The 19,805-nt window shown below is 38.8% G+C and overlaps 1 protein-coding gene across 1 annotated transcript; it reads left to right on the top strand.

Annotated features, from left to right (window-relative positions):
* The first annotated feature begins 583 nt into the window (after nt 1-583).
* Nucleotides 584-5,656, top strand: LOC140233115 (dermatan-sulfate epimerase-like protein). The gene is made up of 2 exons (XM_072313229.1): nt 584-3,950; nt 5,436-5,656. The coding sequence occupies exons 1-2, from the start codon at nt 584-586 to the stop codon at nt 5,645-5,647; spliced, it is 3,579 nt and encodes a 1,192-aa protein (XP_072169330.1). The 3' UTR covers nt 5,648-5,656.
* The last annotated feature ends 14,149 nt before the right edge of the window (nt 5,657-19,805 follow it).

Genomic DNA, 19,805 nt, shown 5'->3' with positions numbered 1-19,805 from the left:
GTACAGTTTTGAAGAAAGTATACATAAAACTGATTGGAATTCCTTGTACCTTTGATGAATACATCAGGGCCTTGTTGCATAAAAGTTGAAATCAATCATAAGTCAGAAAATCAAACATAAGTCTCTGAATACTCAATTCTGATTGGCTAATACCTAACTTATGTTTGATTGCAACTTTTTCTGCAACAGAGCCCTAATCAATTGAAATAGTTGTCCAAATCCGCAGTCTCTCCAGCCGCAGTTTATTGTATATTAAGATAATATGATAAAGATGCTTGTTTACAATAACTTGATAAGTTTAGAAGCCACGTTCCTCTCCATGGGACTGAAATATTTAATCCTTTCTCATTTACCTTTTCTTCTGTTTGCAGATTGGGAAGGAAACAGAGATAGCTGGCACCTCCCCGTCAATCTCGTCCTACACAGCTGCAACCTCCAGACTGCATGAAAGTTCAAAATCTGTTGAAGCAGAAGTGCACCAGGCGCCTGTCACAGCTCGTTGATTGCTCTGATTTCTCATGACATTCAGAACTTTGTCGTAGACTTGGAGAGGTTGCCTGACTAAAGAACAGTTTTGCAAGGCATGATGGAGATTCACATCCTTTTTCTCACGCTATACCCACTGTTCATGTGTGCAGCCGATGCACTGACGGTCGACTTTTCAAACTACAAACCCAAATACACGACTCATCCCCTCCTCTACTTCTGCAAGAGAGATATTCCAGACCTCATGGCCAAAGCCAGCACCACTCATGCCCACATCACCAAAGAGATAGACTCTGCTGTCAACATCCTGATGGGCAACCCACAGAGATTTTTGCCGCCGAAAGATTACAAAGTGTTTGGCGGAAAATGGAATGAGTTTTATGGGAACAATTTGCCGCCACTTGCACTGTACACCTTGCTTCATCCTGAGGACAAAAAGGCAAAGATCTTTCTCCTAGAGTATATGGATCTAATGGCTGGACACCCAAAGTGGCAAGTGATTGCTGCAGCAACAGATGAAGTGCCTGTGGCACACTCCTTGACGGGATTTTCTACAGCATTTGACTGGATTTACAATACATTAGACAGCAAACGGCAGAAGCTCTATCTGCAGCGGATACTGAATGAGACCAAGGACTTTGCGAGATACACCAAAATCCGCTCTTGGGGCCATTTTTACTTACAGAACCATGTAGCATCTAACTTACTTGCATTCCTTCATGGGGCTCTGATCGTCCATGCTCACCTTGAAGAAGGGAAGCAGTGGGTGGAGTCTGCTGTCTATAAGCTAGAACAAAATATGAAGCTCTTTAATCACATTGTTGATGGCTCATCAGATGAAGGAGTACCATATGGATCATACACATCGCGTTCTATCATGCAGTACCTATTTTTAGCTCTTCGGCACTTCAGAATCGATCACACGAAAGACACATGGGTCAAGGAACATTTTTGGTTCTACTATCACACCATTAAGCCTCAGTTCCAGAGGACTATGAGTGCTGCTGACTCCAATCATAACTGGTTTTATGGGCCAGAGAGCCAGGTTGTGTTCCTGGATGCTTATGTCATGAAGACAGGCTGGGGAAATTGGCTGGCTGGAGAAATAAGGAAGCACCGACCTGATCCTAATACAGATGTTGAAAAGCTGAAGTCTGCAGATTCACAAAGGTGGTGCACCATACACACAGAGTACATTTGGTATGATGCGAACATTCCAGCAGTAGCTCCTCCTTTTAGTGGCACTCCAACCATGCACTTGTATCCAGACTGGGGAGTGGTGACATACAGCAGTACAGACCCGCATAACCCCAACGATACGTTTGTGTCATTCAAGTCCAGTTATCTCATGGGAGCTGCTATGAGTGACGTTGTCAAGAGGAAAATGTACTTGTCATGGCCCATGAATGGTTGGAACAGCTTCAACCCTGGCCATGAACATCCCGATCAGAATACATTTGAGTTTGTTCCGAATGGACGTTTGTTTGTGACAGATGGGCTGTACTCGTCCAAAATGTCCTACTACAACAATATTCTCACATTTTCCCCTTCCCCAACAAGCCACTGCATGGAACCATGGGAAGGGCAGCTTGGTGAATGTGCTAAGTGGCTTGACTGGAAGAACCCAGATCTTGTCAACTATCACGGGGAAATCGTTACAGCAACTACATCTCATGGTTTTCTATTTGTAAGTGGTGAAGCTGTTACTGCATACAATCCATCTATGCAGCTGGACTCTGTGTACCGCTCATTGGTCCTACTGAATCCCAATCTTCTTCTGGTGTTTGATCACGTAGAGGCGGCGGAGTCTTCACCTCTGACACACATGGCTGCCTACTTCAGAAATGTCCAGTACAGCTTTGAACTGGACAAGCTCTCAGGCCTCCTGCAGGGTGCAATGATCATGATAGAAGGAGAGAAGTATGGTATGTACTGGATCAGCTCTGATGGCAGGAGTCCTGTCGCAGTCGTGCAGAATGAGAAGCCCTCTCAGTATCAGGCACGCGAGACTAGCTTTGTCAATATGACCATCAAGCTCTCTCCACGCATCACCAGACTAGCGTACATCCTCTGTGGACCATCAATCAAACTTAAGAATCTGCAGTTCCTTGAGAGCATCGAGGATGGTGTCACCATGTTCGTGGGTACATCCGAAGAAGATTATGAAATCATGGTCAGCACCAAGCACTCCGATCCGGTGGCTCGACTGAGATACCTCAAATACCCAGGTCACGCGACTGTGAAAAAACTCAGTCGGCCAGACGAGATCGTCAAGTTTGGTGTATCCCAAGACACACTGGTTGATGATAGCATCGAAGCAAGTTCATGGTCAGTGGGTTGGCTTTTTCTCATGACACTCCTGTTCTTGGGGATAAGCTTCTTCTTGTGTGGAAAGAGGTCCAGATACAGACCAAGGAACAAACTGCGATCAATGGGTCTTGGGGTCTGCTTCATGTGGGTTCTGCTCTGGGTCTGCTATATACAGTACTGTGGCTGGTTTGAGTGTGATGCTGATGACTCGAAAGAAAACTTTGCCCGTGCTGCTGTGCCTCAGCCGCCTTCCAAGCAGTTGAACAAGAAAATGCTGCCCTCTGTGGTCATTACATCTTTACCAGGATCTGGAGCTGAGATCATCAGCTGGCTGTTTCACGAGAATCCTGACTTTGTGTATATGGTAGCTCCATCTCAGTATGTGAAACTCCCCAAGGGGGATGGCATCGAAGTCAATCCCATCACAGATGCCTGCGAATGGAATGACAGTGAATCCTTGCACTCAACCAAGCTCAGGCAGTGGATTCAAGATTTGAGATGGAGCCCTGAGTTGTTTGTTTCCTCTATAACAGACTCAAACCCACAGAGTGATGTCCACTTTTCAAAAGAACTGCTGGACGCGAGAAGAATTGGCAGACGTCTCCTTGCAAAGGATGTCAGGGAACAACCAAAAATTCAGGAAAAGGAAAACAATGACATTATTTATAAGACATATTCTCCAGAGAGCCTCAAGAACCATCTTGCAATGTACCCTAATGCACAGGGTGTTGTGTTCCTCAAAAGCGGTGGTTGGGCTCTGAAATTGCCATGGATAAATGCCATTTTGAAGAACACTCTTCATGCCATTCACATTATACGTGACCCAAGAGCGTTTGTAGCAAACTATCTCAGGAAATCGGAAGAACTTTTCAACTCAATGGATGTAAGAAAGAGAGTAAGAGAACTCTTTGAGAGTATTGATAAATCTTGCCTGCCAGTCGGGGAGTATGCATGGGAATTTGAAAAACTGAGAGCAGACTATTCATCTAGTAGAAATTCTGCCTTGCGACTTCTTTCGTGGATATGGGTGGCACACACAGAAGCAGTAATGAGGAATGCCGAAGAGTTGCCTTTAGGAGCACTTAAAATCGTCAAGCTAGAAGATATTGTCTTGGATTCAGAGAAAACAGGAAAAGAGATTCATAATCACATAGGTAAGAAGCAGGAGGAATAATTGTTTTTTGTGTTGAGATTTTTGTATTTCATACATCTGTTTGTGCAGCACATGGCTCGAGTAGGAGTGTTGTACTTGGCTATCATCACATTTTGATCTCCCTTAATTTGCCATGTTCATGTTTTACTCACCTTTGTGGAAATGAAACATTCGTGTGTTACTTGCCTCAGTGAGAATGGAAACTTTATTATCCCAAGCTTTATCTGTATTTTCAATGTGTATTTTGCTGGAATTGACAAATATTATTCACCCTTTACTGTATAAGCTATTGTTTTCACAAGGGTTTGATTTTTGTGAATTTCACAAATCCCAGTTGGACCACAAATTCAACAGCACACAAAAATGTCACCATGCGCTAGGGTAATAGCTCAGTTACAATAAGCCTCAGTGTCAAATCGTGAAAATAACATCTTGTAAAAATGTCTGCAGCCTCCTATGCGTGAAAATATCTGTATGTGAAAATAACAGCTTTACAGTACTGTATCTTAAATCTGATACTGGCTGGCGACCAACTTGAAACAGGCTAGCAAATCAGTAGGCATGTTGAGGGGTAAATTGACTGACAATTTCACCCATATGAAAAATATGAAATTGATTTGAGAGGAGCGTTACAAAGTTATAAGCTGTGAGTGCCTTTCATTATACTGAGAAACAAGTATTGGAAATAATATTGGGCAGGTTAAAGGAGAAGTGTGGGTGGGTTGTTCTGTTTTCACTTTATAATCTACGCTTTTTGCCAGTGTGGACAGGGTACATTTCTGCCGAGTTCTTTTGTGTTTAAACAGTCCATTCATCTGCTACTTAGGAATGCCAAGACATATTTCCTTTGCAGAGTGCATTCAATGCAACTCAAGTACAGTAGTCTCTGCATAATAAAGTACCGCTTAATGGATACATTTGTACTCCTCTTAATTGACATACTAACTGACAAACAGTTCAGATATGTGTTATATTTACAGGATGATGGAGTTAAACAGGTAGAATTTTTTTCCAGACAAGCCTTTCTGTTCTTATTGTTTTGTAGAATGTCTTTGAAATGTGTGTAAATATAAATTCTGAGGAAATTGTGAGGCGATGAGAGGTGATTTTTAGAGAACTGTGGTTTACATTTTAACATATTAAATTTGCAGTGGACAATCAATTCACCATACAAAACTACATGCACTTTGTAGATGCATTTACACATGCCGTGTACAAACCCCGTTACACTGACATCAAACACTCTACCCTAACTACACATACTGTGACACATTAATCACTACATGTGTCAAGCTAGTTCTCGATAAAATCAAAGAGTAAACTAGCTCCACCAAGACACTAGCTTTCTTCAAAATGTTTGTGAAAAAAATGAACTTCTATCCCCATTACTGGAGACAACATTTCAAAATGTATGAATTGGTTTACAGAGCACTAAAAATGCCTCTTTAGCTGAACTAACCCATCAAAACTCTTATGTCCGTTCCAGGTATTCCGGTGAGACCGACAAATCTCCAGAAGCTGGTGCAAGCAGCCAAGAGCAGTGTCTACAAGCTGCCCTACGAGCTGGCCTTCACCGAGCGCTCCATCGATGCCTGGCAGAGGGAACTGACCACTGAGCAGGTCCGAGAGATTGAGGAGATTGCTGGTCCGCTCATGGTCAAGCTTTCCTACACTTTAAACTCTAGGCCACTGGATTGATCGGCCATCGCAAGCATTCCCAGCGGTGATGAAATTCTCTCTGCTCCACCCCTGCGAGGCACCAGCAATGTCCGCTTTTGCATCTGTCAAACTGGCCCCATTGACTGGACACTGCTTTTCTTTATCCGTGTTACCGCAACTGTAACTCAACAGTACCTGCCAACAGTATCCCAGATCAAGGGTTTGTATCATTCATTTAAAGTGTCCTTGAAGGGTACTGAATCTTTCAAAAACATAATTGAAGTCCTGCCTTTAACACTTTAATGCGTCATAGTGCACAATTACAAATGTAATTACTATAGTAATCAGTATCTGACGAAGCACTAGACGGTGTCAACTGTGTAATCTAATTGATATTGCAGTATTACCACAGATGCAATTACGTGGTATTACTAACAGAAATACACATATTTTAAGCTAAACTAAATCCATTTCTGTTCTAGACTGGTATCATGTTTTTCAATTAAAACTGCCTATTTTTTATAATCATATTTCAAGCAACCCTGAAAAGCAACCCTATGAATATATTATTGTTGCTGACATTTACCCAGGGTTTGGGCCAAGAGAAGAAAGGAAATTGAGCTTAGTATTTTAGTGTAAACAGGCCTGTTGTCGGGAGATCAGACATTTCACACTGTCTTCTTCTCAGACCACAGCAAAATGTCATAGAGTAATTCCAGGCAGCTGACTTAATGTTTCTTCCTATTATTTTCTTTCTCTTAACTGATTAGTACATCAGCTAATTTGACTGAATACCGATGAAATTTCATATGCAAAAGACTGCCAGGTTTTTCACTTTGCTGCCAACATACACTGTACATCTCATAGTGATTGATACCAATGAAGCAAGTATCTTACATGTACTTCAGTTAATCTCCAGCCATCTTCTCAGAAGGAGACACCATGGCTTATATTAAAGACTGGTAACTTGACCTGATGTATGAGAGGCTTTTTGTTTTCCTTTGATGGTAATCTTGTGTCGTTATTGTACATAAGGTGCTCAGACAGGGTATTCATGACAGACTGTGTACTGCCACTTTCTGGAACTATGCAAAAGTTTTAAATGCAGAAATAAGATATTGATGCAAATGATATCAGTAAACTGTCCAGACCATAGTGTCATAAAAATGCAATTTTATTTATATTTTTCAACAGCATAACGATTTACTCAGTCGATTTTGCAGAGTAGTGTAACCAATCTTTCATTCAGTTAGCTCAAGAGAGGTGTGTGATAACGTTAATGGGGCTGAAATTTGCACCTTAAGCCCCACGACATCAGTCGAAAATCAATTATTTCATTGTTATGTGCTTGAAGAGAAACGCAAGGTCCATGGTCTATATTTCAGAGGTGGTATGCATGAAATGCTTACAATGTACACTGTACATGGTTTGTTTATGGTTTTGATCTGTGTCAATGCGTCCAAAGACCCTTGCTTCTCAATCGGTAGGCCTTGAAGCTTTTGCAGACAGGCCGCAGTATCAGTATCAAAGATAACATACAATAGATTCATATTTGATGCGTGGTCCTTTAAATAATTTTTAGGAGTCACAGTTGGCCTTGGCTTGCAAAAGGTTGAGAAGCTCGATCATTGGCGACCCGGAGGAATGCATACACTTTGTAGATATGCCATGTGTTGGTTGGATCCTAAACTTTTTGTGAAGAACATCTTTAGATTTTCAAATTCATGTCCAGTGGAATTTTATACTTGTAGAATTGAGGCTAGTACTGGGTAGATACAATGTTCATGTATACCTCTGCAGCTAAACGTTTGGCTGAAAGTACACTTAAGGAGATGAAATTAAGAATACATTTTGTAATTTGTTCTGCTCTATGACGAGGTTAGGCCTACTAATGTTGGACCGAAATAGTCAACTTGATCGTCTGACATTAAAGACCATAGCCGGGAAGTCTTAACTTGTTGCTGCTGTGCCTTTTCATGAAATACGTATCCACATGTTATTTTAGTTCTTCATATGATAATTTTCAGCATGTTAAGAGCATAAAAACAGCTTGGAGTAACTAATTTAAAAAGAGAACATGTGTCTTCATAGATTTGACAGAATTATCAAAATTTATAGCATACTTCCTTCCGTAAGTAATGTTGGATACATACATGTGACCATGGTTTTTTTTTCTCCGATGCCCCCTTCAGTATCCCTTTCCCCTCTAGATCTCTTTTTGTTTTGTTTCCTACACAGGTGAAGAAGTTGATCACAATTTAAGTCACAAGTACAAAAATATTCATGTACATGTAATCATATCACCTTTGCAAAGATGCTTGTAATGTAGAAGTAATTTTGTTTCCACCATAATGATAATGTGGATATTGATATACATGTAGTTTATTCATGGTAGACAATCATTGTCAAACCAAATCGATTTCTGATGTGCAGATTGATGTGACTGAGATTGACTCATAAATGGGGGATTATCAGTCTTTATTTTTTTATGGTATTCCAACTTTCTACGGCTGAAAGTTGTGAGCATCCCAGTTGATGGACATGATAGCAATACATTATATTTATTTGTAATGTTTCACCCCACTCTATGACTGTCACTAGTTATACTAAAGATTTTATGTTGCTGCCGTGATAATTTGTCCTTTAAAAATACAACTGTATGTATTACAAAACTATGCGTGTATTGTCTTGCAGCTTGCAGGGAGGAATCAGCCGGAATGTCCATAGAAATGTTTGATAAAGCCATGATCAGATTGTTCATTCTGACACACTTGTTTCAATTGCCAGAATTTCATGTACTCTTTTCTCGCAGATGATGTTTGTCATATACTTTGCTAAAGAACTGTGAGTTTCATGTACATGATAGATAAATTACATGTGATAATCAGACACACAAAATTAAGGAGTGATTGTCTTTGAGGTGTCCCTCATTCCCCGATACCATGACAATATGCTTCTAAAGTATGCATTTGACAGTACATAGTTATCGAAAATGAAATCTTGGACACCATTCTCGCATGCTCTCGTAATCACCAGTACATGCCTGTGGCATAAATGTCTTTTTAGATGAGTTTGAATTGTGTGTGAAGTCTCCGTATATAACAAAAGTTATTTCAGCATACCACCAATGTAACATACAGTGTACAGAAGAAAACATTGCATGACATGGTGTACAATCTACATTAAACAGTCTCCTGCGGAAATATCCCATCTGTAATGTATTGTTCCAAGACGGGTTTTGATACTTCCTTTTTCCGCTTGATGCACTTGTGTGTTTCTTGTGCAGACCTAAATGTAGCACAGAGAAAAGTACATGTATTTCCTGTAGGCTTTCATTTTCATACTAAAGTGACACAGGAAGTACCCATCTCTCTCAGCCATATGGGAAATCATTGGTGATTGATTGATGTTATACATGTAGTTCACTTGGGCAGTCTAGGAACCAATGAATATTACAGTAATTATTAACTATTTACAACATACGTATAGTTGTGCTATAGACCTGTTTGGTTTGAGTGCTGTTTTTTACGTTAATTTTTATTTCAACTGTAACTATGGGTTTCCAGTATGCATAACAATAGATGATTATAACAATGCACCTGACTCATTGCATAACCCATGGAATCATCTTTTTTTCTCAAATTTGAAGGCCCCCCCCCCCCCCCCCCCCCCCCCCCCGTAACAAGCAACAGAAGTTACCATGTGTTTAAACCAAATACAATGTGTAGGTCTATAGTATGTCTGTTCTTCACTCTAATGTTTCTCTCTAGGGTGACCGGTCCACAAGTCATGTACATTGTATGTAGCTGTAACAGAATTGATACTTACTATGTGCAAGTTAGTGCAATTCTTTATGCATTGACTCAACTTTTTATTGTCTAGAGGCTTTTATGCTTGAGAAACGATGAGGCTGAATGCTACTATGTAGCACTTGTGGTATGGTACATGTATGTGTATGGGCCTACATTAAAATAGATGAACTCATTTTGAGCATTTTCAGTGCCTTGATTCATAGGTGGAAAAATAAAAGTTGGTATGCCGACTTTTATTCCAGAAGGATCCAGGCACAACTCGGCCCTATTTCAGACAATATACGGCAGTTTGTGATCGCCATATTTTGTACATAGGTGCACGTTACATTTTGTATGCGTGCGTTGAATCAACTCAGCCCATAACTGCAACCAGCCAGAACGCAAAGCGCTCCCATAGTACAACACTGTACAATCCAGAGGGACAACTCGGCCCCGCCGTCAAAGTGAGGCCGAGTTGTCCCCAAATCAGAGTTAACCTGACCCCGTTCTGAAATTGCGGCTCCAGCAAACCTTTTTTGGTTATTAATATTTTGCATTTTCATCATTACCCAATGAATATCTTGTTATTACAGCAGTATTCCACACATATCTTGGGCATACATAGTACATTTTGGAGCGAAATTTGATAAGTCTGCAGGCGCACAGGACTATGTTTTACCTTTAATGTGCATGATGTGTATATTTCATCCATAACTGTGGTGCTTCAGTATGCCTAACAGTAGTTGATTTATGCACTGACATTGAATATCTGACAATGAATATCTTGTTATTATCTGACGATGAATATCTTGTTATTACAGCAGTATTCCACACATTTCTTGGGCATACATAGTACATTTTGGACCAAAATTTGATAATTCTGCAGGCGCACAGAACTATGTTTTACCTTTAATGTGCATGTGTATATTTCGTCCATAACTGTGGTGCTTCAGTATGCCTAACAGTAGTTGATTTATGCACTGACGTAGCAATGCACCTGACTCATTGCATTACCCATTGAATCATCTTTCCTTCTTATTTTGGAAGCGCCGCCAGTTACGACTGCCATAAGTGAATACAGTGTTTTAAAACTGAGTAGATCTACCAGACCCTTGTAATTTTTTTTTAGGTGCAGATCTGTTGGAAACGCAGTCAAAGAGATGATGTCAGCATTACATGTACATGAATGAAGTGCATTGACCTTACTCTTGTCTAAACATAACACAGTGTCAAAGCTAAGAGAGAGTGTGATTATTTATTGTGCATACATTATATATTGACATAATGTGTGATGTAAATGTACCACAGATCTATTTTCATGTCAGAGATTGTGTCTCCAAGATATGAATAACATTTTTTTTTTTTACTCGAACTGCAAAATAGTGCCATTAGCTAGATCATGTAGTGTTTTTTTTTAAGGCTCTTACTGTGCCTCAGTTTGTGCTAATTAGCAAATCATGTTCAATTACAACTCCAACATGTCCATGTTTTTATACAGTCTGTATGTATGAAGGAGGATTCTTTTTTTTACTAGTATTTTTATTTTTATTTATTTATTTATTATTATTATTATTATTTTTTTTTTTTTGGGGGGGGGGGTTCTTCTCTATGTGGTGTAACCCTACTGCCCGAAAGCACAAAGTTGGTACAATTTCGTCGACAAAATGACCATTTCGTTGTCGAAATGACTGATTTCATAACGAAATAGGCCATACAAATTGTCCATGGTTTAAACCATGGTTTCAATTGTACCACCTTCGTGAATTCGGGCCCAAGCGTGATTTGTTCACACACTGGTATGTACACTGGAGTGCTTCATTAGCAAAGCCCACTTGCTAATAGTTGTCAGTGAATAGAGATTACCTAATCCCCTAATCTCTATTATGTCACTATATCCTTCCTGTCAGACTGAGACACATTGCTACACTTGACAATTGGGTCATATAGGGATGTATTCCTGAATGCCGATAACAATGCCTTAACCCCTTGAGAATGCACTGATTTTGCTACAACATGCATTTCCTATAGACACCTGCCCGAGCATAGCCGGGACTTGCCGTCAACAGGTTAACACTGAGGGGTTTTAAGGGGCATGGAATCACTCTCGTCTGCGTGGTTTCGCCCTCTCTGCTTTGGTTTCAGCCATTAGGAGCGACCGGCAGGGCTGTTGGAATTGTCACACAAGACCTGTTTTTAATAGCACAGTTTGCCATATTGTCATTGCTCCATGATGTTCCGAGTAACATAGATAATCATGGCCTTCCTGTTGGATTGAGGCACATTCTATTGGTAGGCTTGCACCTGAGCGGGCCTACTAACTTTTTAACTACATGTATGTCAAGTTACGTGGGAGGGATTGCTGGATGGTGATGAAAAAGAAAGAAAAAAAAAAAAAAAGCTTGCCAAAGTAAACCAGGTCCTTGGCACCTAAGGGTTGAAGTTCTTTTTAACATTGTTTCCTGTTTGATGCTTCCTACTTTAAAAAGATCTGAGCTGCATGGTTGCAACATGCTATGAGAGTTTCTGATATTGTGTAGATAAGACGCTGTGCAAATATTAGTGTTGAAAATCGGATCTAAATGCTTTCATTTAAGAAATAAGAAAGGGCACACCTGAGTGTAGTTGCCGTCACACTACGCAAAACCATGTGGAGTTTTTCACAGTGTGACCGAGCAGGGCTGAAACTGAGAGAAGTTTGCCATGTGATTGGATCCATTTCAAGTTTACGCACATTGCACATTCTTTGGCGCATTGTTGCGTGTTTGAATTTTTATACATATTCAAAATTACAGGACCACTGCAGTTTCACATCACTTGTTAACTACATGTTTATAGTTGTGTCTGTAGAGTGATCATGTGCTCAAACTTCTGGAAGTTATCAGGAAGTAAAACGATACATATGGTTTTGCGTAGTGACCACGGCTATTATTGTAACATTACTGGCTGGAAATATGGAGTGTGGTTTATGGTTTGAAACCATGAAGTGATAAGCATGGCAATATTTGTTCACTGATTTAGTGAGATTGACAACATGATTATCCAAATTTTTGTATGCCGCAGACTTATCATACATTGTAACATCATTGTACAGCTCCGTCAGCAAAGTACACTGTACAGTGTAATCCCGTTATAACGAACACGGTTATATCGGAATTCCGGTTACAACCAAGTAAAAATTCAGGCTGCAACATTATCCTCTCTGTGTTTTTTGTATTGTTTGTTTCTTCAGTTATAATGAAATTTCGATATAATGACAGAATACTGTCGGTCCCAAGGACTTCGTTATAATGGGAGTCCACTGTATAACAATTTCTTAGATTGACCCAACAGAATGCAGGGATGTGAGAAGAGTTCAGTGTTGTATCTGATTCAGATTTTTTTTTTTTTTTACCGGTACTCTGCCCTAAACCCGCTTTTTAGATTTTTGGCAATTCAAATGCATTAAAATGTTTAGTTTAATGCACTTCAGACTTTTTTTTTTCCCGTAGGTTTCAGATTTTTCTCAGATTTTTTTTTTTCTGCAAATACTCATACTCTCAAAACCTCGAAAATGTGTAACGATGTCTTTCATTCTCATTACTTAGCCCAGTTTTCATTACATGTTTGACACATCAAGATGTGACTTGCATCATGGGAGATATAAATAACATGAAAATCTAGCCCAAATTTTATCCATATCTATCAGCTGCATTTTGCGCAGGTGTCAATTGTTCTGATCATGTATGTTGTCTGAGGCATCCTAATATTTTGCTCATGGGAGACTCAACCTGCAAGAAAACCGCTAGCAATAAAGCACATGCACCCCTGTCTACTTTAACCTGTTGAGGACGGGCTTATTTTGCTACAACACGCATTTCCAATAGACTCCTGCCCGAGTATACTCGGGATTCATCCTCAACGGGATGATTATGGTCCGTCCTTGATGCAAGATTGATCAGGTATTGAGGGTAGGACAGGTTAAGTTTTTGGAAGAGAGCAACACAAGTGAGTCTGTATCAGTTGCAGTAGGAATGACTACAGTCATCCCAAGACTAACCTTGTAATGTAGTGATGGTCAAGGTTAGTGACTGGGAGCAATATGACCAAGTCTGTATTACAGTGTAGTAGCAGCGAGAGTGACTATGATTGTCCCAAGACCGTCCTTGTGAGGTACAAGGTACAATGTACACGAAGCAACGGTCAAGGTTAGTGACCGAGAGCAATGCAAACGAGTCTGTAGAGCCTATTAGTTACAGTGAGTGTGACTGTTATCTTCCCAAGACTGACCTTGTGATGGATCAGGTGGCCAAGGGAAGTGACCAAGAGCATTACAAATGAGTTTGTATTAGTTGTGGTGAGAGTGACCGCAATCAGTGCTATGTGGAACTCTGCTGCTAGAGGTGTCACTGTTTACCAATGTACCATGAAATATATAGGTATGTACACTGTTTTATTATGATGAAAATATGATTATGTATTTGAAGTCAATCAGCCGAGGCCTGTGCCTCTGCCTTGTAATATTGCCTCAGTGTGGACACTGCATTCTTTAAATGATGGTACAGTGTACGAGTAAATTGATCCGATGTGATTGCCCAGTAAGTTGTAATATTTACTGTATTTCCGAGTTTCTCTGAATCAACTGACACTAGACGGCAAACCTCACATAAGTCAACATCACGTAAGTCAACAACTTGAGTAAATCAATGCAATGAAAGATTCCTTAATTTTTATTTTCATTTGTTATCTTGTTAACTTCTGCATCATACATGTAATTGTCCACATCCTGGTTAAAATTCATAATGATCCAAACTGTTGGTACAAGCTGTATTGCAGGTGAACTAGGACAATAATGGATTCTGCTCTCAAAGCAGCCTTTTGAAGTAACAAGTGTCACATTTTTCTGCGTGTAGAAATCATGGTGTACTCTACAGTCAAGTGCCCATGATTTGTGTCATATCCTGTTATTAAAGTTTGTTTTTTGTAGGAGATTAATATCTGACAAAGCGTCGTTTGGTATTCATAGCGTCAATTATGTCCGGTCAGGTTTTTACAGAGATAGGATTATACCATGAAGTGGATATACAGTGTATATATATATTGCACGTAGAAACTTATGGCTGTGTGTAGCAGGGTAGCAATTAATATTTGTATGTTAACATTCACACAAGTCGACAAATTTTCCCTGGTCCCATGCATGTCAACTTATGTGAGGTTTACTCTCTGTGTCTCAACTATACACTAAGTCTTTCCATCTTTGTGGATGAGCATTAGCAAATAAACACTCTGTTTATAGATAAACAAATAGTTCTGGTTTGTGTCTCCATCATTGGCTCTCTTCTGTGTTCAGTGTGTAGGCCCATTAACACACTCAAAACTAACAGTTTTCAAAAAAATGCTTACAGCAATGTTCGATATGTGAAGACTTTTACCTGGTACAGTATTCTTGTGTGTGGACCCACACACACACACACACACACACACACACACACACAAATTACTATTGCAGTTGGAAATGTAATGCATAAAGCATTCCATTTTGATTTTTTATTTAAAAAAAAACAAACAAAAAAAAAACCCTCCGGATATTTTCCCTCATACAATGCATGTAAATGGCATGCAAAAAAAAAAAAAAAAAAATATCTCATGATGCAAATTTCTACGCTACGTTCATATGCTAGGGTGCCTGGGGTCACATTCCAGCCATTGTTAGGGAATGCACAGTATGGGAATTTAAAATTCTTTGCTCCCAGCTCAACAAAATATCTGCTGTGTGTGAACGGTGGCAATAAAATCAAATTCTGCAATGTAATCCAAAAGCCATTCCACTCATGTGTGAATGAACCTTTTGTCACATACCTGGGGGGCATTTCATGAAGGAACTTGTCGGATAAAATATCTGACAAGTCAATTATATCCGACAAGTTTTGAGAAATTCTTTAGTCTGATTGGCTGATCTCTCTGAACTTGTCGGATATAATTGACTTGTCGGACATTTTATCCGACAAGTTCCTTCATGAAATGCCCCCCCTGGACTAGACATAACACCAAATACATGGTTTCACATTCTTATATAAGATACAAGGGAGAGAGAGGGAAAGATGGACTGATCAGAAAGCCAAATGGGCGAAGATAAATGAATAACATCACATCACACTGAGCTTGAACTTCAATGGTGTATTTTCCTTCAATCTTTGTATAGAATTGGACACCACAATAATCACATTGTGTTACATTTACCTGAGATGTATCTCCCCAGACCAATTATTCTGGGCTCACCAGCACATACATATATTCTTTGTACCTTACAGTATTATGACGTAGAAGAGTAAATTGAGGGATAAACAGAGTAGATTTGGACACCAATGTGGTCAAATTCATTCAATGTGTGAATTTGATCATAATACAGCTGCATGATTTCCACTTCTTTTTACAAAAACATACTCTGTTAGGACAGCAACTTTGATACTAAAGAGAACTCACAAATCATTCTTACCAATGGTAATACAAGTGTACATATACCAGAGTCCAGTCTTGAAGACTGTGTTTTGAATCTTTATCAGGATCAGATTTCTATCCCGTCCCAAGCTACAGCCTTACTCCATGGTTCTCCACAGGATATGTACATGCTGTGTTACAAAACAAGCAGGCTACATTTTTGTGCTGGCAATCCCTTTCCCATATCATATGTGCAGAAAGTACATTGTACTAGTACTTTGATAATCCCAACAAAATTAATATTGAATGGATGTATATATAATTGTTAGGCCATTCAATATGTATGTATGTATTCCAGATTCTTTTTTGTTAAAAACAAAAAAGAATCTGGAATACATACATACATGCAGTACTAGGAGAGGACATTAGTGACATGTTTTTTCTTTCTTTTCTGTCTTTTTTATGTTGTGCCCGAGACTTAATTGTATAAACATTGATCTCAAAGAACTAGTTAATTCTTGCTTTATCAGCACTTGACATCCATGCTTCAATGTCCTCATCATATGATGAAGGAAACAACATTTGGCAAGATTATTTCTCTAGTTGTCTGGACCAGTTAAAAACTAGACTGAAAAGAGAGTACGATTTTATGAACACAACAGTGAAAATTTTATTTAAAAAATCCGTAGGAATTAGGGAAGATATGAAAGTGTGAAGTTCACTCATTTGCACATTCATATCAATTAGGACCTAATGTACAGTCAACCTCGCCTATACAAGTGTACAAGTCAAATCTATTTGAACTGCAGAAACAGCCTCAACATTAGAGAAAGTTCAACTTATGAAGGATTAAATTCAATACGATGTATAATATAAAGAGAAGAAGACTTAAAAAGACCTTTGACTTACGCGATTATTCGACTTAAGCAAGCTCAAGGTTGACTGTATTTGATATTCAATCTGAGTTGGCAACAATTTTCATTGCCGTGCTTGTAAATTGTTTGTCTTTTTTTGTTCATAAAGTTACTTCTGGTCCAGAATTCTCCCTTAATCCTATAACACCTTTCCCCGTCCACTACATGGGGCATGGTACCGAGATGATGTCAGTTGTACATGTCAACCATGCAGTAACATCCTATCAGGGAACCATGAACAATTATTGATTAATAGACCATCACTCAACTACAGGTACATGGATCATCCAAGTCCTTATGATAATTTTTATTAGACACAAGAAGAAATGGAAGACAATGATTGTGAGAGACAAATTGGCGATGAACAAGTCTCACTAAAGGAGAGAACAAGGACTACTTTCAACATATGAACCATGTACTGCAAGAGATGAAATTTTCACCACGGTTATATTTTAGTGAGTTTGGTAAATCGCCTTTGAACAACACGCAAAAATTTATTTTCTTAAAAAAGAAACCCACACACAACACCAAGCCATGCCGACGCTTGGATCACATGCAACTACATGTAGTAACTACTGTAGGTCTAGGCATGTTGTGTGGGTCATAGCTTTATGTGGGGTAGTAAAATATGCTCCTACAGTTCAGTGATTCCAATGCAGAACACAGTACATGTGATGTGTGAGGAATCACAGGTAAAGAAATCAGTACTAGTATTGTCCCCTGCTATTCACTCTTATTTTTATTTTGTGGAAGGTAAAGTAATGATTAACAGACTCAAGCAACTGTGAAATTAGCAACATGCAAAAAATTTCTGACAAGTTGCAATTAGCAAATATATTGTATATCTTGAAATGTAAATTTATAAGCTCGTACAGTATCTTGTCTTCTGTGTTCCATGCAACATACATTAATACAGAGCTGCCAACCTGTAGAGATCACTTCCCCTCCCCCACCCCCCCCAAAAAAAACAACACTGATGCATAGCCCCCCCCCCCCCAAAAAAAAAAAAATAATAATAATAATAATAATAATAAAATGAAATGAAAAATGATGAAATGAAATGAAATGAAATGAGATTTATTTACCAAACAAACAAACAAACATTGTCAACAAAGTCGCAACAATTAATAGTTATAGTTTGGCAAAAAAGAACTGGCAATAGCGTGCACGCAAGTCGAGGCCAGTCCTTTCAATGATATAGATTATAATATCATATCCTTTAGCATATATCATAAATTTATCAATATCATCTGGCGTATTTCCTGATGCGCTTAAGATTGCTAAGGTACTACCTGTTTATAAAAAGGGAGCTAAAGATGCGCCTTCAAACTATCGGCCTATCTCGGTCCTTCCAATAATTAGTAAGATAATCGAAAAACTGGTAAACAGTCGTCTGAATTAGAAGGTGACAGACATTTTCGTGAGATGTTGATTTCGCGAATTGACACTTGCATGCATTGTTACTCTAGTGTGAAGGAATCGATCATATTGTGATTACAAATGGGAATAATCACATACTTAGCCTGTTAAATCAAATTTCAGAAGAAAAAAAAATGTTTCAATTTCAATGATGTATCATCTCATTTTTTTATGAAGAAAAGTCGTACTAAATATGATAAAAAATGAACCAATCAGATGGCAGCTCTGGACCAGACTCAGTTGGACGAAGAGAAAATCCAACAATAACCCAGCTTTGTGTCACATGACCAAGCAAAATGGCATGTTAAGTTACAAGTACTGTATAAGCTGTTATTTTCGCGTACAGATATTTTCGCGAATTAGAAGGTGACAGACATTTTCGCGAGATGTTGATTTCGCGAATTGACACTTGCATGCATTGTTACTCTAGTGTATGGCGACATTTTCGAGTGTTGTTAAATTCGCAATCCAACTGTGATTCGCGAAATTTGCGAAAATTAAACCCTCGCGAAAATAACCACTTATACAGTAGATGCTGTCATTCACACAACACATTCATATTTTATAAATTCCGCTCTGTGGTGAATGCCATTAGTCCTCTCGTACAGCGCATGCCTTAACTTTCAGCTAAGAAATAGATTTATATGTTTGCACTTCAATGCTATACTTCAGTTGTCTTGATTCATGAAAACATAATAAAAATATTTGTACTGTGCTTGTACTGTACATTATTGCACAATTAAGTGATACGGGCAACTCCCGTTTTAACAAAGTCTTTGGAATCAGTAGTTTTCATTATTTGAAATTTCATGAAAGCCGAATAATAAAGTACACAAGGATTGAATGGGTAACAATTTTGGGACCTGAATTTTTACTTTGTTGTAAGAGTCTCGATTCACTTAATTGTGTTCATGATAACGGTTGTGCCCTGTGTAAAATCAAAACCGCATGCTTTTTGAAAAATATGCAGGTCTTCATTTTGAAATCACAAAATTCACTTCTGCTTGTTTACTTTAACATACTTCAAGTATAAAAGGGTTTGGGTGTACTGGCAAAATTGTTTTGAAATCATGTGCCTATTAAAAAAAAAAAAAAAAAAAAAAAAAAAAAAAATGTGTTACTGCATGATAACCTGAGGGTAACAAGTACAGCAGACCTTGTACAGTTTGTATCCATAGGACATTGCCAATTGCATGAATATCTTAATCTACACAAAATTAACAATTTCCCTCTATTCATTTTCGTTTGTCTTCCATATGCATGCAGAAAAAAAAAAATGAATCTATCACAGTCATGTGTTGTGCCTGTGATACCACTAAATGACATTTGACATATGCGGCATTTCATAAATAGAAAAATTAAGGCTATTAGGTAATTGGGCCATCTGTAACTTGAGGAGATTCATATCACAACATGGAATGTAAAAATTTCTGAGAACACAAAGTCTTTCTTTCTGGGTAATACTGTTTCCTTCTACACACTGTACTCGTCCTTGCCTTTTGTTTTTAATCTTTCTTCTATGACCTGGATTCAATTGACTCTATATTACAAAAATTGTTAAATCTCTACTTCTGGACCGGACAAAACATACAGTAAAACAAGGAATGTTCGCGCGCATTTTAATTTTGTGAATTTCACGAGCACCAAGATTCGCGAAAA

Source organism: Diadema setosum, chromosome 9 (genome assembly GCF_964275005.1).
Source record: "Diadema setosum chromosome 9, eeDiaSeto1, whole genome shotgun sequence".
NCBI classification, from domain to species: domain Eukaryota; kingdom Metazoa; phylum Echinodermata; class Echinoidea; order Diadematoida; family Diadematidae; genus Diadema; species Diadema setosum.
Note: the sequence above shows the minus strand (reverse complement) of the source record. Positions and strands in the feature narration are given on the sequence as shown.

Excerpts from the sequence above, each read along its gene's own strand:
- LOC140233115 (XM_072313229.1), top strand. The coding sequence starts at position 584 with ATGATGGAGATTCACATCCTTTTTCTCACGCTATACCCACTGTTCATG. Across the intron at positions 3,951-5,435 it reads AGAGATTCATAATCACATAG|GTATTCCGGTGAGACCGACA; the intron begins GTAAGAAGCAGG and ends TGTCCGTTCCAG.